This window comes from Linderina pennispora (assembly GCF_002104995.1).
Source record: "Linderina pennispora strain ATCC 12442 chromosome Unknown DL89scaffold_2, whole genome shotgun sequence".
Classification (NCBI taxonomy): Eukaryota; Fungi; Kickxellomycota; class Kickxellomycetes; order Kickxellales; family Kickxellaceae; genus Linderina; species Linderina pennispora.
Genome location: NW_024468250.1, coordinates 1,555,777 through 1,575,486, shown reverse-complemented (window position 1 = coordinate 1,575,486; position 19,710 = coordinate 1,555,777). Strand labels below are relative to the sequence as shown.

Sequence of the window (19,710 nt, the reverse complement as noted above, 5' to 3'; positions counted from 1 at the left end):
CAAAAGTAACTACTACCGCCGGAGCTGCCTTCGTGCTGCTTGGCTGCTGCTGGAGGATCGTCTGTGCGGAGGGGTGTTTGCAAAAGCAGTCCGCCCAGACCGTTATCTCTGAATCAGATTAGCATTTGGTAATTTCTCACAAAATTAGCGCAGCGAGATCAATGTATTCACTCGCCAATTGTGGGCAGCGCCTCGGCCAGCGGCGTGCCGTTGGTGCCGACGACCACCAGGTGCAGGAAGCAGTCAGCGTAGACCAGGTTGTCTGCGAGCCAGCTGACCGGCGTCTCCCACGGCACCCGGATGCCCTGGCACAGACAGACCTTGCTCTCGAGCTGCTCGGCCGACTCGACGCATGTCCTGTAGGCATCAGCCAGCGTCGTGGGTTTGTCCGAGTCGCCTGCGTCCTTGGTCGGCGCGATTGGGCACTGGTATACATTGTAGTTCAGGTGCCGTGGCTGCGACATGCCAGCGTTCGGGTTTGACGACGACGACGCAGGCCGCCCGCCTGCAGATATCGGACGGATCGTGTATTCCTCGCTACTGAATGCGGCCGGCACGTAGAACCGCAGCGGAACAGCCTTGGGCGGCTGGAACTTTGGGCCCGATGACGACACTGGGGCACGTGGGTCCGGCGTTGGCACAAGTATAGAGTGTATGGCGATGTACTTTTCAAAGGAGTGCGTCTCCAGCCCGTCGAGCAATTGAAACTGCTCTGCCTTCCCCAGGTCCATGGTGCGCTTGGTTGAGCCGTAGCGAACATAGTCTGCCTCCTTGACAACCGCCATAGCCATATTGCGCATAATTTCTGCCGATGGGGACGGGATGAGCATCTTGTCCGGGAACCTGCGCACATGCACTGTCAGCGACCACGGCAGCTCGGGCTCGCCATTAAGCGCGCTGTTCACGTACAGGTCGTAGAGTAGCCCGATCGGGTAGTGCCATTTTAACGGGACACCTTTGTACTCGAACCAAAAGTCTGTTTCCGGCGCAATGGTGGTGATGTCGTTGCCGTTGATGGGCGAGCCAGACATTGCCAGCATCGGGTCTATCCACTGCTCCTTAACCTTGGTACTGACAAATGGCAGGTAGCTGACCCGCGGCACCAACATGTAAAATATCTGAAAGGGCTCGGGCAGCGTTGCCGAGGCCAGCAGCTCAATTGCGTCGCTAGGAGCAAGCTGTATCTCCACTGGGATCATTGAGGCCCATACCTTGCGAAGCGGTCCAGAGTCTGGAGCGCGTGACATTGCTAATGAGATAAGTATGTATGGTGTTCGAAGGTGTATGTGGTAGTACAAAAAACAAAAATAATCGGCGTGGCCATGCTTGCATATGTTGCAGATGACGTGGCCAGCCTGATTTTGGGCACCACTCCTATTTTATTACAGGCAAGAATAATGGGCCAATTGCATGTACGACTATGAACTAACCCTAACTCTAAAAGTATCCAAAGGGGAGCCCCTTACACCACGCTAGACGGACTGCATGTCGCGTCTGTAGATATGGTTGCTGGTCTTGAAAAACGAATTATGAGCCAACAAAGCTCACCATTGGATCAGCCTATAGGCAAGCTGTAGTCGATACACTCAATGTCTCAGCACTAATCGTATAAATTCACCCATGACCAAAAGCTACCACTAATTCAGCTCAGCTATCGAGTTGCTGGATCGACAGGGTGCTAGTTCACGAAAAGCAGGCAGCACTTACATGTTGGTGAGAGTGACCATGTCTGCTCTATGAACCATTAGCTGCACAAAGATATACGGTGTAGTGAAAGGAATGCAATGCCATCCATCACTCCACCACTCCACCCCACCACTCCACCACTGTTAAAATGTTCATCAGTAGTACCGCAATACCGCCTATTTAGAGTATTCCAATATGGCTTAGCAATTACTGTTTTCACTCACAGACACAATACTGTGCTCCTTGATACAGCATGGCCAGTGCTTCTGAGCCAGCTGCTCAATCGACCAGACGGGTATGTCTAGCTATAGCCAACTATGCAGGCTGATATATCGCTGCAAGGATATTTGAATTGTGGATGGTGTTCTGGCATTTCTTGCCAGCGCTGGTAGACCTGAGTATGCAACAATGTACATGGAGTATGGAAAGGACAGTAAAAGCCGCCAACCAAAAAGTAAACAAATGGTGCGCAGAGAGCACCCATACAATGATGGCATTTATAGCTCATGTACGCCACATATGATGTCGACATTGTTCATAGTCCTGGCGCATCTGCTTTGGACCCCGAATGGCTGCTGCGTGGAGCAAGAGAAATAATAAAATGGACAAAAAAGATGCATAGGTGATACTGTAATTTGGGCGGACTTGTAGAGGCAATGCCCATTCCAATCCAGTTCCCCACAAAGCATGCTCCGCCGCCATGCTGGCCCTGTGCTGGTCCTATGCTGGTCCTATGGTAGCTCTATACTGGTTCTATGCTGGCCTTGTTTCAGTAACTGTGTTCTGGATATTAATGAGATCCAAACTAGGTATAGCAAATATAGATAGCTCTGGTACACTGGGTGGAGAGATGGGGCTGCTTACTGCCATGCGCATGGTTTCCATCAATAGCTAGCGTGTTCTAAAGAAATTAGGTGCATCAGCAGACTTGCATGTAAGGAAGCCATGGCAGGGACCAAATATGACAGTGGTGCCCCCCTTTGTGTGCCTCGGGCCAAGAGCCAAGATACTCATATTGTATACCTCTTGATGTTCGCATGGGCAGTTGTTTAAAATCTGAATTGTCACTAATTTGTGCAAAGTACCTGTTGACCCATGCCACTTGCCCTAAAGGGGACCGGGCTGGCCACCACATTAAACAATCACTCTATGAGTTTTGTTTTATACGTTTGTCACTCTGTCACTCTACACTCTTTGCATTCTGGTACAGCAACTCTCCTCCTTCCGTCACATACTCTTTCTTTTGTAGATCAGTAATCTACGCACGATACGCTCAAGGCATGGACACAGCTGCACCAGAGCATGGTAGCAAACGGGCGTCAGAGATTACGGTTGACGATGCAATACAGCACGGTTCAGGCATCTTATCCAAGGTGCCATCATCTGACGACCAGACACAGGCATGAAATATCGGTAGGGCTTGCTGCTGCTACAGTCCAGGGGCAGCGATGGTGGGGAAAAGGGTCCCAGCATCGCCATGGGCCGGCGAAATGCCCCTCGACGAGGAAGAGGAGAATAGTATGCCTTTTGCCCGGCTTCTTTTGACTATGGCTGTCCTATCGCTAGCACTATTTGTCGGAGCCATTGACCAAACCATCGTCGCCACAGCCACCGTCCGCATAAGCGAGGAGTTCGACGCTATGACACAGATAGTCTGGCTAGCAAACGCCTATCAGCTGAGTTCAACTGCGCTCCAGCCAGTAACGGGAAAGCTGAGCGACATTTTCGGGCGCACCCAGGTTCTGCTGGCCAGTCTGGTGATATTTGCGGCAGGCTCGCTTGTGTGTCGCAATTGCAAAGTCCATGAATGTGCTGCTAGCTGGACGTGGAATAGCAGGTGCCGGGTCCGCAGGCATTATTGGGCTCACCCTCGTGATCGTGTCTGACATTGTGCCCATGCGCAAGCGAGGGCCGTACATGGCGATCTTCTCTCTTGTATTCTCCATATCATCAGTAGTCGGACCCTTGCTCGGCGGGGTTTTTACCGATCACATCTCCTGGCGCTGGGTGTTTTGGCTTAGCGAGCCCATCGCTGGGTTCGTTATCGTGGCGGTCATTATTCTGATTCGCTTCCCTCATTCGTCGACTGGCATGTGGGCCAAGCTCAAGCGCATTGATTACCTAGGGATATTGCTGCTTGTTGGTGGGCTTACCATGTTCATGATCGGGCTGACTCTTCCCAGCAACGGCCACAGCTGGGGGTCAACAGAGGTTGTGCTTTGCATGTCGGGCGGTGCCGTTGCGGTAGCGCTGTTTTTCATTGTTGAGTGGAAATTTGCACTTGATCCTATTGTGCCGCTGCGCTTGTTTCAGATCCGCAACGTTACCCTGATGATGGGTGGGTCGTTCTTCATGGGCGCCTGCATGTTCACCATCATATTCTTCATCCCCCTGTACTACAACGTTGTCGAGAATCTGTCATCGACCCAGGCTGGCCTGTACCTGCTTCCATTCGTAATCGGCATCCTGATCACCAGCATTCTGACCGGCTGGCTTGTTGCCAGGCTCGGTATCTACCGCCCTTTCATGTGGACGGGCACGGCAGTGTGCGCGGTAGGTATCGGGCTTCTGATGCTGCTGGATCGCAGCTCGATACTGGCTGAGCGTATTTGCTATCTGCTTATTGCTGGTCTGGGAATGGGTGCATTCATCCAGCTCAGTCTGATTGCGGGACAGGCAGCGGCCAGGGTTGAGGACATGGCATCGGCAACTGCAGTATTAACCTTCTTCCGGTCTATTGGGAGCGTATGTGGGATGGCTGCAATGCAGACAGTCCTGCAAACCGAGCTGCGGAACCGCCTATATGGGCTTATCAACTCGTACAGCGGCTTTCAGCGTACCATCCTCCGTGCGATTGACAACCCCCATGTCATATATGGGTCCCATGTTCCTCTGGAGCTACGCGACGAAATCATAGATGCATACATGCACTCGCTCAATCGCGTGTTTCTGATTATGCTCGTCTTTGCTGTGGCAATGTTTCTGTGGACCCTGCCGCTACAGCACCGGACCCTGGCCCGACGGCTGCCGAAACGAACAGCGCCCGACGAGGTCAACCAGCGAGCGGAGGAGCCGCCCAGGCCTTCGTCATGTGTATAAACAATGACGCTATTCGATTGGCCCCCACGGATCAGCCAGCGCCTTTTGCAGAACAGCTTCCCCCAAAAAAAGGCGCGACGCAGCAATGCTCCCAATAAACTACGAATTGATAAGCCGAATAAGGCCACCAGCCGCGTCGTCCACTGCCTCAGCAGCGGATTCTAATTGCAGCAAGGTACCAGTCTGCACGGCTGGCATCAAGCAATCTCCGTGCTAGACCTTGACCCGACAGCAGAAGCATAGCAGATACATACATTGAAGGTGCAATAAACGGTGCAAATCCACTGCGGCGGGCGCCGATCCAACTGACTCTTCCTGATTGAGGATAGTTTTGCTTACTTTGTATAACGAAATCTTGCGCTGCTGATGGCTTGGCTGTGTCCGACCGCAACGTGAGCTGGTCACGACGTAGAGTGCAAAAGTATAAAATACCCGGCACTTTCCTGGCTCTCGCCGATGGGTCCCTCTGCCCCACCTATATACAGGCCGTCTTGGCACACCTCTTTTTCCCAGGTATTCGGAACGCAAATTTGTAATTTATTTTATTTCATTTCGAAATGTCATGGAGGGTCCTATACACAGAGTCTGACTCGCTGCTGCAGTCAGCATCACGACCATGGTCACCTGCGGGCAGAAGCGTCAGCGCGAGCAGTGGCTCTACCGGCAGCACAGCATTTGACCCCGCTGCAGAAGACCGCGTTCTAGGGATTACTGGCATCCCGAGCGAGATAGACAACAAGGGCAGCACTGCGCGCGATTTCTATGCGGCCGAGCGCAACTTCCTGAGCTGGTTCCGGCTTGGGCTTGCAATCATGGCCACAGGCATGGCTGCGCTTGCCGACTTTAATGGCTCAAGAAACTCGTTCCCAGATAACATCGAGTTTTCCCGCTTCTACTACTGGCTGTCTGACTTTGTCGACCAGCATACCACGGGCCTTGGTCTGCTACTGTTCTTTCCTGGCGGCTGTCACTATTGTGGCATCAATGGCTTCATTTGCTCATGTACATGCGCAGCTGGCGGTGAAACGCCGGCCGCTGCGGTGGTCAGGTGCTCTCCTGATTGCTCTGGCGTTTATCGTCGCTATAACCACCACCATCATCGCGCTGTCCACGCTGCTGTCACGACAAGCGTAATATAGACCTCCCGAGCAACGCTTGTTCACATGACCGCACGAACTCGCTCTTGTGTATTTTTCATTTTTGTTAGACTCAGATAATTACATCACTACTTGATGCATGCCCTGGGCCGTGGACTCCACTGGCCATGTGCAGCTAGGTGGCCAAAACTGCACGCTTGGTTTGGAAGCCCTGTTTGTTATAGCTTTGAGTGGGTCTATAGCATGGACAAACCAGGGCATTTGATAGTGACCGTCGCGCTCGCAGATGGACGGAAAAGGCAGACGATTGGCATTCGCAGGGGTGATCTTCGTCAAGTATACCGCCTATGCTGCGAACCACAACGACCCAAGTCCATCCACTCAGGGCTAGGCACCGCTGGTGAGGAGAGCGATGGTAGCATGGCCACTTCTGATGTTGCCAAGCCAGAGGTAAGACTTTATTGTGATAGAAGCACTGTGGATATCGGGGTCAGGATACCTCTAAAAATAGAAAACCAGGCATGCAGCCATCAGGTTGACATAATCTTTTTATAGCGGCATAGGCATGTGCAAAAAATGCTGGGATGGGATTGCATCACTATCTCCGATACTCTGCTTGGCAGCATGCTATTTTAGGTGACATAAGGGACACCCCCACAGTTGATCTGGGTGCATTTTGTTTCCAACGGGTCACCCCCATCCCCTATACCTCCATGCCCTCTGGCACAGAAAGATATTGCAGCACTTGTGATGCTGTCCTCTGCCTGTAAGGCTATTACATACACAATTGGCTCTCAAGGGAAAAAAAACGACTGCGTTCATTGGAATACATACGCAAAATGGATGCAAGGCGTAATCACGCTCTATAAGGCTTGGCTGGCGTGGAAAGATACAATACTTGTACAGGCAGGCCGTCATAGTGTTGGCGACCAGTTGTGGACAGGAGCTCTTGGCACTATCCCGATTTATATCCTGCCGCAAAGAGGCTACAAGTGGCCTCCTGCCTGGTTTACTCGCAGCTATGCACCTGGCAGAAATGCAGACACAAACAGTTGGGGATAGGGATTTTGGACCTCAGCTGCATGGTGGCCGAAGCGACAACCTAGCGATTGCCATCCCCTCGCCAAGCGACTTCCAGCCAGCCATGTCAATCATCAATAGGACTCTGGGTGGACCTGTACGACGCATATCTGCACCTGGATTCTCGACCTGTCAAAACATTCAAATGCCATCCACTGTGGGAGATATCACTTTCACATCCATCTTTCTTCTCGTAGCTACCTTTTCCTTCTGTCTCCCTTTACACTGTATCGTTTTTTATTAACCCAACAACATGAATATTAAAGGAGCAGCCAGTGCCCTATCCCTGTTATTTCTAACGACTAATGCCCTTAATTCTCCGCTGGTGAAGCGCGAGACAACTGTTGCTCAAATCAACAAGTTCCACGGCGGTGTGCTTCTGATAGACGGCAAGCAGACCTCATGCGAACTTGCTCTACTTTCAAACAGACAGGCATTTGTATCTGCTAGTTGCATTAATCTCGACAAGCGCTCCGAAGTTGATGATATCACCCGGTATCAGGCTGCTCTAGACGCTGGCGGCTCTCCTCCTAACAAGGAGATAGTCAACATCGATAAGATTGTTGTCAACCCTCAGTACCAAAAGGACAACTATGTTAGCAACCTGGCCATTGTCTTTTTCAATTCGCAGTCCAAGGAGAAGTGGACCACACCATGTAGACGTGCTTCCAGAGGAGCTGACTGACCGCGCCTACGTTCGCCGCTCACTGAGACGATGTTAGCAAGCAGGAATGGAACAGCCCAGCAATCACAAACGGCAGCAAAGATCGATGAGGGCTGCGAGGAGGCATCGGTCCAGTATGCATCCAACCGGGACGATCTTTGGTGCAGCACAGCGACAATACCTTCTCCAGTGAACGGCACCTGCGCTGTGCCATATGGAGTCGTTTACGGCCTTGTCAAGTCTGACATTGCATTTACGGCGCTGTATAGCCACTCGGCAGTCTACGGCAACAACTCGTGCGGCAGCGCAACGTCATTCCACTACTACATTGTACTGGCCAATTTCCTCGAATGGGCCAACACTGTCGTGACCGAATCGGATCCCAACATTCTCAAGCACTGGAGAGACTGCTGCTGTCAAAGACGACTGGTATGGATTTGAGAATGCGACAGCCGCAAACCCTCGTGGTGTGAGCCTCATCAGCGGTGACCTTTACGCTCGTAACGGCAGGGTCGATGCAAACTCCTACCTCCACAGTATCCACCACGTCCACCGGCAATGATGATTCCGACGATGACGGGCTTCTCAGCGTTGAGTCCTCTTCAGCCACCAATGGCAGCCAGCAGACCGGCGATGCGCAGGCTTCCCATTCGTCAGATACGCTGAAGAAGGGCCAGATTCATTGCTATGGCTGTAAGCATTCCTCTGGCAATGGTTATTCTCATAGTCGCGCTGTTCTTCCTGTACAAGCGCTGGCAGAGGCACAAGAAAACAGTTTCTTGGGACCCGAACAGAGAATCCGCCACAATGCGCGCCATGGCACTTGATCTCGGTCAGCCTGAAATTCCTACTTCGTCTATCCCCGCTGGAGCTCGGCCACCGACATATGTCAGTACTGACGGCGAGGAATTTACTTTCTTCTCGTTCGCCAGAAAAGGATAGGGCGATTTACACCAATAAACAAACCCATGCACCTGCCAGAAGGCTGAATGCGCTTTCCTCTACAGGCGTTTGAAGACCGGGCAGTTTCAATGGGGAGGACTGCATATGCTTGATGGGGAGTTCCAGCTCCGCTCTTGCTCTGGGGCGACTGGAATACGGATTCCCTGAAACGATGCAGGCAAGGAGACGCTTAAAGGGGATCTATAAATAGTGCGTCTTTGCGCGATGCGCGGATCCATGTTCATTTCAATATATCGCGCATGCCGTGAATAGCCGATCCAAAAATCGGCTTTGCTCGCTGCCTTTCCGGAACCCGGAAACCTGCAACGGCTGAAAGCGCGCTCACTTCCCCATTGGGGATCTCGATTTGCCGCTGGCGCAGACCCGGACAAGCTGCTGTATTCAAAAGTCGCATTGAGCTCCATGCTTCCCACTCAAGCATGGCCGAGCCAGTGGTAGGCTGAGCTGGTGTAGAATCTGGCAGCCTTTCTGTGCTGGAGCACCCAAGACACCGCCCATGTGTGCGGTGTTCTCCATGCCAATGCCATGCAAGAAGTCTCCGTTTCTGCTAGTGGCTGGCTTGTTGTGGATTGTTTGTGAGATATCGATTGGCCCCAATCTAGATGCTATCGCTGACGAGTATGCATGTGGTGGGACTTGCTCTGGTCAACACCAACGATATGCCAGATCTGCGTGGCAAGCATATAGCCGCAAAAATGAATTTTGTGTGAAGTTATCACTCAACTGCTTACCTGGCATCATTTGTGCTCATTAACACACAGGAATATGCAACTATGTTGAAGTCATGTAAGCACCTTAGCATGTCTCGCATACTGAGTCTGTGCTCAGCTACATGACAGAGCGGATATCAAAATGAAGGTGCGTAGAGCATATCGCCATAGCTGTTTGGTAATGCTGGGATATTATACGAAAAGAGAAAATGCAAAACAAATTAGAATGGTAAATAGTCAATTAGGGGCTCTTTGTGACTTCGGAAATAGCACTAGCAAACGCTAGCGCCGAGTTGCGCTCGTGCATACTCTCATACCTGGGCGGGGCCTCGGCGTCCACTGATGTTGCACCAGGGATATCCAATGCAACCGTGCGTAGGTTTTCCGTCTCTAGCTGTGGGTCCCAGCTGCGTGATGCTTGTCTGCGCTTGCGCCATTTGAGCCCGAAGAACACCGCCAAGAAGATGATGATCAGACCGGCAGGCACACAGACGGCAATGGCAATGATCTCGCCCCGGGAAATACTCTTGCTTTCGCTGGGAGCAACAGGCTCCGAACCGCTCACAAAGGTATCCCCTTCCACCGGCTCTAGTGCAGATCCATACTCAATCCCAGTGTCAGCACTCAAGAAGCTTTCATCACCAGGATCTGCCTTAGTGGAGCTCTCATCCGCCATAACGGGAACCGAATGGTTCTTAACACCCTGTAGGAAGTAGAGGTCTCCTCCAATAGCCGAGTAGCCAGATATGGTGATCGAGTCCGGACGCCGCATCGAGAAGTCGGCAGGAACGGTGGTGCTCTTGTCCTTGTTCTTTGTTCCGCGCCGTATGGAATATCCAAGGACACTCTTTGCCCAGTTGAAGTAGTTTGCAAACATCGTGTAGTACTGGAGCTGCTTGCTGTCGCTGCACACATTATCACCGCGGACCACTGTGTGGCTGTAAACGCCAGCAAGCGTGTATGTCTTTCCCATGATGCCGTAGACCGTACCATACGGCACATTGCACTTGCTGGTAAATATCGACTCGGTGGTTTTGTTATTACACATCCAGTCCCCTTTGTTTTCCGAAAAGACGTTTGACCAGGAGCTGCACTGGCTGTCGGATGCCTTGACCGAGACAACGTCATTTGGATACCACTCCATAGCTGTAAGGTTTTTCAGCGAGCGGCGCACAAAGTACACATCGGTGTACTCTGTAACATTGACGCCAAGTGTAAAGTCCCAGCTGAAGCTTGTCGAGATGTTGTACTGTATAATGGCGACATTGTTGGCCAGCGAGATCGGATCGTAGCCAGGCATGAACGTTAATTTTCTCTGATGTGAACTTTGACGGCTTGACCCTTTGGGGTGCCGCTCACATACACCTCATACTTTGTAGCATTGTTCACGCTGTTTCCAATGTAGTCCAGGCAGTTAGCGGCAACCAGACCAGCCTGGTTGTTCAGAAGCGCCAACTGGCACGATGTCTGTGTGCCATTCTTGACAAGCACGCCACCAAAGAACTGGTCCATGTCCGCAAAGTTGTAGCGCTTCTCGATATTAGTGGTACCAAGGGAGCTTTGGCCATTTGCCGCTACCGGTTGGATGGCCTGCCCCATTAAAGCGATAGCAGAGCAGAGGAGTTGCAGATTCATCCTCTAGAGTCAGACTGGAAAAGATATTAGTAGGAAGGTATCGGGGGAAACAGAGTGGAAGAATACAGAGCGAGAGATAGATGGATGTTGCTATGGTGAAGAGCTGCAAACACCAACCTTGTTGGAGCCTGGGTGGAGTGGACATCCTGCTTTTAGGAACACGGTAAACGCCCAGGCAGCACGGCTAACGAGCACTTGGAAAGGCCCACTGGCAACTCCGAGCCCACCCAAACCTTGCTCATTTCCTTCACAAGAAAGCGCAGAAATCGCCTTATGCGATGACTGCATAGCGGTGTGAATCCCCTGGACTCAACGGACATTGCTAGATTATGCATCTGAGGGGATTGCCTGCCATCCCCATCACCACCTCGCCTCTTGGCATTTGCTACAAAAACATGGGTGAATCTTGCTGACAGTCTCAAAAAAACGATCCCCACATGCACGTCATATCATCCGATGCATTTGAAAGTGGTAGCGCAAATGAGCTGAAAACGGGGTCCATGAGAAAGCTCTTGTTTGTTGGCGTAAACAGCCTGGTTGCAGCTAATGGAGGCTCATCTGTGCAGGCCCAAGAAATTTCTGCGATTGACTGCTGAAAATAGCGAGTGAGGAAAATAGCGTGGTCTAGGTGCTACCCTTAGCCCACTGTCGACATGTATCTGTACTTGTAATGGTAATACATTATATTTTTGAGGGGCTCTAGGACCTGAATTGCAGCGCATTGTAGGTTGGACTGGAATCCTCAGCTCTTCCGGTATATCCAACCTGGTTCATTGGAACAGATCGGCGCTGAAGCATGCTCGTATCATCCGGCTCCCACTGCGCTTCAAAAGTATGCCGTTTTTTCCACCACCTATAGAGGAATATAAACGCGACAACCAGCACAACTGAAGCGACAGGGACACCCACTGCCAGCCCGATTATCTCGGATTTTGTCAGCTTGCCATTCACTTTTTGATTTTCTTGAGACGCCTGGATCGTCGGCGTCGAGTCAGTGAAGGTGCTAGGGCTAGTGCTGGTGCTGGTGCTGGTGCTACCTTGTCGGACGAACTGGTTCCCCCCGATAACGTTCACGCCCTCGACACTATGATAACGCGGAACGTACACTGAATAGACTGGACTGCGGGTCACCAACGGGTTTGCTTTGCCTGAGAAGACGCTAATCGGGCGCTCAAGCACTCCCGAGGCAAATGCAGTATAGTTTGCAAGTAGGGTGTAGTAGTGGAACTGGTCACTGCCCCCACAAAAATCGTCACCATAGACGGCAGAGTGGCTATATAAGGCCACCATGGCTAGAGTGTTGTTGACAGACCCGTATGCGGTACCAAATGGCATGGAGCAGTTTGTCCCTCCAACTGCGTCCATTTTCAAGGAATTGCACCAGTAATCGCCAGTGTTTGTGGCGAACATCGGCGAGGCATCAGCACATCCATCGGGCTGGATAGACCGACGACTTCTTTGATGGGGTGACCCACGTCTCTCCGGCCACGTCTTTGGATACTCGGCGGACAAAAACATGGTTTGTATACTCGCGAGGGTTTATTCCAACGGCGTTGGTCCATGATTTTTTGCTGCTTACCGGCGAACTGGATGATCGCAATATTGTTTGCCACTGACTGCGGCTGGTAGCCAGGGTGCACATTGATAGAAGTGACATCGTATACCCCCAACTTTGAATTCTCTCCACTATCCACCGCCACAGAGTATGCGCCAATGTCCCTTTACCGAACTACTGTCGTCCAGCTCAAAGCAATTAGCAGCGACAAACCCCGCGCCGCTGTCGATTAGAGCAACCTCGCATGTTGTCTGGAGCCCTTGTTTGAATAGGACTGCACCGCGGAGCTGTTTGATGTTTACCGCAGCGCCACTATTCTGGTCCTTTTCCTGAGCATGGGCAAACACCGTCACGAAAAGGAGCAGAGTAAGCAAGAGCATGGTAATAGGATGTGATACCGGCGTGTTTCATAACGACGTTGAGCCTAAGCTAGTAGGCATAAACAGAAACAATGCAGAAACAATGAATATGTGGTGTTTTGACTAGTGAATGCAATTGCAGCCAATGCTACAGAAGAAAAAAGATACAAATGAAAAAGGGAAGTTGGAGAGAAATTTTGCAAAATGTGCGAAATACCTGTCGAGATTTTGCTAGCTCCTTTAATAATATCAGTAGGCAGAAAAAACCAAAACAAATTGCATTCGTGGCCGGAAATGAGGGGGTATACTAGATCATGCATACCAAGATTCGAGTCGACAATCTTTCTTTGCACTTCCAGAAAGAATACAAATGTCAGAAAGCACGCTTACCGTGCTCCAAGCTATTTCCAAGCGAGCAGTGCTCCTATTTATTTATATCTTTTCGTCGATTCCAAGAGGTCCACGGCTAAGATTCCACTACATTTCTAGGTTCTAGATTGGTATCCTTACAGGCTACCCTGCTCCCAGAATATCCTCGTGCGTCAGTAAGATTGCGTCATATGTATAGGATGCCCAGTCTATTTCCGGTATAGTTTCAGATGCAATCTGTTCACCTCCAGAAGATACGCCCGCTTTCTGCAGTATTGGACTAGGGTGAACGATACCATTGCCAGAGCAGCGGCACTACCAAAGATGCCTGTTTTGATAGCGGCTGTCTGTTTATATACTGATCCATACACTGTGCCCTCTAGTTCCATGTTATGCTATCAGCTGATTACATTGCGCTTCACACACAAATATGTCCTTCCTTGCCATCTAAGCCATTATTGATTGTGTTGCATTGGATTATCAGCTTTCCACATTCCTTTCACTCTCAGTGTATTTGGGCGTATATGCTGATGAATCCATAGAAATGATCATTCGTATAAAACCTGCTCGTCTACTTTGACACACCACAAAAGGAAGATCTCATCGATTTCACACATGCGTGTTGGCTATGTGTATCAGATATGCTGTTTGTGTTGTCCATAGCAAGACCTACTACATACACGCTCCATATCGATGGCATGGAGAACACTTCACATATGGGCGGTGTCTTGGGTGCTTCCAGCACAGAAAGGCTGCCAGATTCTACACCAGCTCAGCCTACCACTGGCTCGGACCATGCTTGAGTGGAAGCATGGAGCTCAATGCGACTTTTGAACACAGCAGCTTGTCCGGGTCTGCGCCAGCGGCAAATCGAGATCCCCAATGGGGAAGTGAGCGCGCTTTCAGCCGTTGCAGGTTTCCGGGTCCTGGAAAGGCAGCAAGCAAAGGCCGATTTTTGGATCGGCTATTCACGGCATGCGCGATATATTGAAATGAACATGGATCCGCGCATCGCGCAAAGACGCACTATTTATAGATCCCCTTTAAGCGTCTCCTTGCCTGCATCGTTTCAGGGAATCCGTATTCCAGTCGCCCCAGAGCAAGAGCGGAGCTGGAACTCCCCATCAAGCATATGCAGTCCTCCCCATTGAAACTGCCCGGTCTTCAAACGCCTGTAGAGGAAAGCGCATTCAGCCTTCTGACAAGTGTAATAGTTGGTTTATTGTTTTGGACATTCCTCATGCCTTTCTGTTGAAATTGAAAACTGCAAAGTCCTCACCATCTGCGCTTGCATACGTTGGGGGACGGCCGTTGGTTGCATTTGGCTGATCAAGGTCGAGGGCGATCGCGCGAATTGTATGATTTTCGCTGTTCGGGTCCCAGGAAGCAGAATTCCTGTGCCTCCGCCAGCGCTTGTACAGGAGGAACAGCACGATAGCAACAATGATCATGGCAAGCGGGACGCTTACTGCCAGAGCAATGACCTCACTCCTTGCTGAGATTGGATGGTGACTTTGATTCCAGCATTCCACTAGTTGGAGTACTATTTGACGACTCCGTGGGCTGGGTGCTAAAGTATGTCGAGGAGGCACTGCCAGTGGAACTGTTGGATGTGGACGTCTTGTGAGAAAGCGAGTCTTCTTCTGAGCTCTCATCACTGTCACTAGAGGCGACTGACAATGAATGCGACGAATCGTGGGAAGAGGTACTGCTAGCTGACGACGGCTCAGTGCTTGTGCTTGTGCTGGTACTGGGGAGGCTAGAGGTAGCTTTAGAGTCCGCCTTTGGGATGCGAGCATACAAATCCCCACCAACAACGTTGACGCCATTGGGGCTTGAACCATTTGAATCCTGTATCCCGTAGTTTGGATCATCGCTGGCAGAGTACTGGCCATCACTGGAGAAGATAGCAAATCCGCCAGGGACAACCGAGACAGCCCAGTTGAGGTAGTTCGACAGTACTGTGTAGTAGTGGTACGCCTTCGAGTCGCCGCACATGTCGTTTCCATAGACGGCTGAGTGGCTGTACATGGCCGTAACCACCATGTCCGAGCCGACAATTCCGTACACGATTCCATATGGTACATGGCAGGATCCTCCTACTGGAGAAGTCACTGACATTGGGCTGCACCAGAGGTCTGCAGGGTTGGAGGCAAATTGAGCCGACGCTTGTTTGCACCCCTCGTCGTTTTTCACATCGTTTACAACAGCGGGTGCATTCCATGACTTCTTTTCCTCATCGTTCATCGAGCGGCGGACGTAGGCGCGGTCAGTCAGCTCTTGCGGGTATCTGTCAATATAGTTGCTCCATTCCTCCTTGGCTTGCGAGTTAAAGAAAATAACTGCGACATTATTCGCGTAGGTCGTAGGATTGTAACGTGGGTTGATAATAACCTTGTCAACAGTGACTGTCTCCCGAGTGATAGGAGTCCCGCCAGCATCGAGAGCCACTTCGTACGGGGATACATCGTTGACGTTGTTCGAAGAGTCGATATCAAAGCAGCTGGCTGGAACGAACGCGGCTTTGTTGTGCATCAAGGCAAGCTCGCATGAAGTTTGCTTTCCGTTCTTCAGCAGCACAGCACCATGAAATTCACGAACTCTGGCAACCGATGTCTCGCGCCTCACAAGTGGGTAATTAAGGGCATTAGATGTGAGAAAAAGTAGGGAAAAATAAATGAATGATAGCTGAGGGTTCATAGCGTGATGCGGATAAGGATGATGGTTGTGTACGACGGGGGTGCGGAAGAGAGGTAAGGACTAGCACGATAAAACCAAGTAGTAGTGACAGCCATAGATCCTGACCAGTCCAATTATATTTATCTGTGCTTTGTGTACTAGACCACGGTTTCAGGGATATTCTTCGGATCCCCATGGCTAGAAAGTAGCAAACATAAAAGGGACGGCAATCATATGCTGGTCGCGATTGCTGCTACACATCAGTGCTGCACACTCGTTTTCCGCGTTGTGTTCATTAGCATTGCGGCCATGCGTAGTAGCATGGGTGGTGCTAAAGGAATGCTGCTTTGATTTCCCCTCGGCATGACCGACATCAAGAAGTGAGCAGCGCTGCTTGCTGGTACTCTTGTGCACTTGTGTGCATATAGAAAGACGTATTGTGACCACTAGAAGCAATTTAGCTGCAGAGCATGAGCATCACACATGCACGGATAGCCAGCACACATAGAGCCAGCCAACATCAAATATTGGGGTGGTAGTAAGGTGTTTGTGTTTCATCCCTGACACGATAGACATGTATTCGGTATGATATATCTCTGTGCCAACAGTTTGCACCCCAAATTCCCTACTCCTGCCACTGCACAAATATAGGCAGGCGCCTCTCCCTTCAGACGAAGCAACCTACCCATTCCAGAGGTAATGCGCCCACTGATCGCAAAAGGACATGGTGAGTACCGTGGCGATAGCCATGTCCCTTTCCTCGTAAACCCTGTGCCAAGAAAAGGGAGGTCTAAAATGGCCGTGTTGTTGGCTAGAAAATTTCTGGAATGTAAATGGGGGCAATCATTCCTGTACCGGCCAGTCTGTAGTTGTGAGAAACAAACAAACAGCGCAGCCTTTGGAGTTTTGGCATTGAGCGTATCTCATGCATTCCCCACGCCCGCGATCCCTCTCTATTTACTTTGTCCTTTTACTGCCCTGTCGATTTATGTTGGTTATTCAGCTCCCTTACACCTAAGTTTTGTGTATCTAGCCTTCTCTAACAACCCCTTGCCTCATTCAGCCTAGTGCATGATGCTGCTTTTCCTCTATTGCTTTGCTGCCTTCTTGACCTTAATGCTCCAACGGGTATCGGCTGATCACGAAACTCCAGCGATACAGGCGGGTGTCCAGATACGTAGCAGTCGTGTATATATGGATAGTTATCTGGGTGGCGTACTGGTCAAAAACGGCACACAAACATCATGCCAGCTAGCGCTCCTGAATAGCCGGACTGGCTTCGTCGCAGCAAGCTGTCTGGACTACATCCGGAAATCGGATCAATAATGGCACAACGTACGAGGTTTATGTGAGCAATAACTCTACTTCTAAACCGCTAAGGTTCATGTCAGAGAAGATTGATGTTCACCCCAGCTACGACCCCGACACATTCACCAACAATGTGGCCATTATCCAGTACAACATATCGTCTGGAATGACCTGGAATCTGACGCTAGGTGTCAATGTGACAGAGTATGCTGATGTCTATTTCATTCGCCGTGCGTTAAAGAACCTCACCACTATGGAGTGGTACGAGCCTGAGGTTACTTCTGTCAAGGCATCTGATGGCCAGTGCAGTTCCTGGTCCAACGTCTTTTCCAATAACAAAAGGGACTGGATGTGCAACAACAGAGCAGTGCGATCTATTTACACCGAAGGCTGCACGGTGCCGTATGGCACAGTATATGGTGCCATTGATTCAAAACTCACAATTGCCGGTATATATAGCCATTCTGTTGTACATGGTACTGATATTTGCGGCAACAGCAAACAGCTACACTACTATACGATGCTTGCGAGTTACTTCAACTGGGGCAAGAAGGTTCTTGGTAACGTTATTCGGCGCGGCACAAAAAACCGAGACATCAAGGTCACCGTTCCTGCTGACTATGCAATGAGACATCCGGACTCGACCACCATCTCTGGTTACTCGGCTATTGGAGGAGACCTCTATTTCCTACAGGGCGTTAAGAACGATTCCGGTCCCTGTTATGCCAGATGACAACCCCTCAACGACAGAATCAGATAGCCTGGACTTCCTGAGTGCGGACTTTGCGATAGATTTGGAATCTGCACTCGACCTGATTGGAAGAGGGTATTTTTGCAGGCGTCTCTGAACCTGTTGCTCCCAGTGAAAGCAAGAGTATTTCCCGGGGCGAAATCATTGCCATTGCCGTCTGTGTGCCTGCTGGTCTGATCATCATCTTCTTGGCGGTGTTCTTCGGGCTCAAATGGCGCAAGCGCAGGCAGGCATCACGCAGCTGGGACCCACAGCTAGAGACGGAAAACCTACGCACGGCTGCATTGGATATTCCTGGGGCGACATCTGTGTACGCCGAGGCCCCGCCCAGGTATGAGAGTATGTACGAGCACAACTCTGCGTTAGCATTTCCTAGTGCTATTTCCGAAGTCATGAAGGGTTCTTAACTACTCTATGGCCCTTTTACCTATATTCCGCTAATTCATTGAATAGATTTGCATATACTCGGAGTATCTTAGACAAAATTATGTTTGATCCTGTGTCATTTACATATTATACCGACATGCTTTTCCTTTTCTATTAAAGCCCATCATCTCTGGATACAGCGCCCTTGTAGATTAGTAAACCCTGCTTGTTTAGCGCGCCTGCACTGGATAATTTCCCTCACTACAACCAGACACGTGCTGTGCATGATGAGGCCAAGATCCGCATCGTGTTGTAGCTTCTGTTTAGATACCTGCCCATATACAGTTGTAGTTGATGCAGGATGCTATTGATAGGCCCAAGGTTGCTAATATTTTCTTGGCTAGAATCTTTCGAGAGTCTTAAAAGTGGCCATTTCGCTCGGCTAACAGAAAATTGCCCTCGATTTAATCCCTCTCCCTGAAACACCCGCTGCTTTCGCTGTTGAATTTGTGCATACCATTTTACCGGGTATCAGGCTATCCTCCCATTTCTCAGTAATGGGTTATATTTAAACCCAATATTCAGGCCCAGGAAATGGTGTTGCTGCCACTCTTTTCTGCCATCACTGTATTGATACATTCGGTCCAGCTAGCGATGGCAGATAGCCAAGGTCAAACCCGCGTCAATACCATCCTCAAGCGAGCCAACCATGCGGATATGGATAGTGTTCTAGGAGGCGTGTTTGTCAAGAACAGCACGCAAACCTCGTGCCAGCTAGCACTTCTGAACAGCCAACCTGGGTTTCTTGCGGCCAGCTGCCTGGACTACATTGGAAACAGCGTCAACAATGCTACAAAGTACGGGGTGTATGTTAGCGCCAACGCAGCAAACAAGCCATTAAGGTTCACAACGGAGAGGATCAGCGTACACCCACGCTACGCCCCTATTTCATTCGCCAGCAATATTGCCATTACGCAGTATAGCATATCACTTCAACTGGGCCAAAGGCGTGCTTGGTAACGTAATCAGACGCGGTACGGGAAATAAATCAGGAAACTCCACACCTCCAGCAAGCTACTCGATGACAATTCCTGACTCAGCCACCATCGATGGCTACAGGCGCTGTTTGTGGCGACCTTTACACGCTACAGGGTGTCCAAAAAGCCACAGCACCTGTCCTACACGAAGATGGTACGGTGAATACGACTGCTGTTGATGAGGGCGTGCTTAGCGCCAATGCTGCAATAGAGGCTGGTGCTGGTGCTGGTGGCATACGGGTTACAGATGCCGCAACTGAACCTGGAACCCCTGCAGCAAACCTCCAATGAGAACAGCGGCATCTCTCGGAGCGAAGCTATTGCCATTGCTGTCTGCGTACCTGCCAGCCTG

At 50.6% G+C, this 19,710-nt stretch overlaps 10 protein-coding genes across 10 annotated transcripts; 5 read left to right on the top strand and 5 right to left on the bottom strand.

The window, feature by feature from the left end:
* Positions 1-14: 14 nt before the first annotated feature.
* Positions 15-1,305, bottom strand: DL89DRAFT_91525 (APG5-domain-containing protein). The gene has a single exon (XM_040892251.1). It carries the CDS (start codon positions 1,245-1,247, stop codon positions 168-170), a length of 1,080 nt encoding a protein of 359 aa, XP_040746677.1. The 5' UTR covers positions 1,248-1,305; the 3' UTR covers positions 15-167.
* Positions 1,306-1,903: 598 nt separating this feature from the next.
* DL89DRAFT_91520 (uncharacterized protein) lies at positions 1,904-2,355 on the bottom strand. The gene has a single exon (XM_040892250.1). The coding sequence runs from the start codon at positions 2,216-2,218 to the stop codon at positions 1,988-1,990; it is 231 nt and encodes a 76-aa protein (XP_040746676.1). The 5' UTR covers positions 2,219-2,355; the 3' UTR covers positions 1,904-1,987.
* Positions 2,356-3,176: 821 nt separating this feature from the next.
* DL89DRAFT_255435 (MFS general substrate transporter) lies at positions 3,177-4,785 on the top strand (the record flags this gene model as incomplete). Its single annotated transcript, XM_040885347.1, is given in 2 exon segments — positions 3,177-3,467; positions 3,487-4,785. 2 exon segments carry the CDS (start codon positions 3,177-3,179, stop codon positions 4,783-4,785), a joined length of 1,590 nt encoding a protein of 529 aa, XP_040746675.1.
* A 279-nt stretch (positions 4,786-5,064) lies between these two features.
* On the top strand, positions 5,065-6,408 carry DL89DRAFT_91504 (uncharacterized protein). Its single transcript, XM_040892249.1, has one exon. The coding sequence runs from the start codon at positions 5,343-5,345 to the stop codon at positions 5,922-5,924; it is 582 nt and encodes a 193-aa protein (XP_040746674.1). The 5' UTR covers positions 5,065-5,342; the 3' UTR covers positions 5,925-6,408.
* Positions 6,409-7,215: 807 nt separating this feature from the next.
* On the top strand, positions 7,216-8,568 carry DL89DRAFT_255433 (uncharacterized protein; the record flags this gene model as incomplete). The annotated part of the gene is made up of 4 exons (XM_040885346.1): positions 7,216-7,618; positions 7,685-8,041; positions 8,137-8,319; positions 8,354-8,568. 4 exons carry the CDS (start codon positions 7,216-7,218, stop codon positions 8,566-8,568), a joined length of 1,158 nt encoding a protein of 385 aa, XP_040746673.1.
* Positions 8,569-9,171: 603 nt separating this feature from the next.
* On the bottom strand, positions 9,172-11,015 carry DL89DRAFT_91499 (uncharacterized protein). Its single transcript, XM_040892248.1, has one exon. It carries the CDS (start codon positions 10,597-10,599, stop codon positions 9,541-9,543), a length of 1,059 nt encoding a protein of 352 aa, XP_040746672.1. The 5' UTR covers positions 10,600-11,015; the 3' UTR covers positions 9,172-9,540.
* A 618-nt stretch (positions 11,016-11,633) lies between these two features.
* Positions 11,634-12,452, bottom strand: DL89DRAFT_255431 (uncharacterized protein; the record flags this gene model as incomplete). Its single annotated transcript, XM_040885345.1, has 1 exon — positions 11,634-12,452. The coding sequence occupies one exon, from the start codon at positions 12,450-12,452 to the stop codon at positions 11,634-11,636; it is 819 nt and encodes a 272-aa protein (XP_040746671.1).
* A 2,000-nt stretch (positions 12,453-14,452) lies between these two features.
* On the bottom strand, positions 14,453-15,951 carry DL89DRAFT_265425 (uncharacterized protein; the record flags this gene model as incomplete). Its single annotated transcript, XM_040886656.1, has 1 exon — positions 14,453-15,951. A coding segment is annotated over exon 1 (1,211 nt), but the record flags the coding sequence as incomplete, so codon positions are not given.
* Positions 15,952-17,221: 1,270 nt separating this feature from the next.
* On the top strand, positions 17,222-18,362 carry DL89DRAFT_281914 (uncharacterized protein; the record flags this gene model as incomplete). The annotated part of the gene is made up of 4 exons (XM_040889661.1): positions 17,222-17,244; positions 17,277-17,917; positions 17,955-18,030; positions 18,068-18,362. 4 exons carry the CDS (start codon positions 17,222-17,224, stop codon positions 18,360-18,362), a joined length of 1,035 nt encoding a protein of 344 aa, XP_040746669.1.
* Positions 18,363-18,915: 553 nt separating this feature from the next.
* DL89DRAFT_255428 (uncharacterized protein) lies at positions 18,916-19,341 on the top strand (the record flags this gene model as incomplete). The annotated part of the gene is made up of 1 exon (XM_040885344.1): positions 18,916-19,341. The coding sequence occupies one exon, from the start codon at positions 18,916-18,918 to the stop codon at positions 19,339-19,341; it is 426 nt and encodes a 141-aa protein (XP_040746668.1).
* Positions 19,342-19,710: the final 369 nt, after the last annotated feature.

Coding starts and splice junctions, on each gene's coding strand:
- DL89DRAFT_91499 (XM_040892248.1), bottom strand. CDS start 10,599: ATGCCTGGCTACGATCCGATCTCGCTGGCCAACAATGTCGCCATTATA.
- DL89DRAFT_91525 (XM_040892251.1), bottom strand. CDS start 1,247: ATGTCACGCGCTCCAGACTCTGGACCGCTTCGCAAGGTATGGGCCTCA.
- DL89DRAFT_91520 (XM_040892250.1), bottom strand. CDS start 2,218: ATGTCGACATCATATGTGGCGTACATGAGCTATAAATGCCATCATTGT.
- DL89DRAFT_91504 (XM_040892249.1), top strand. CDS start 5,343: ATGTCATGGAGGGTCCTATACACAGAGTCTGACTCGCTGCTGCAGTCA.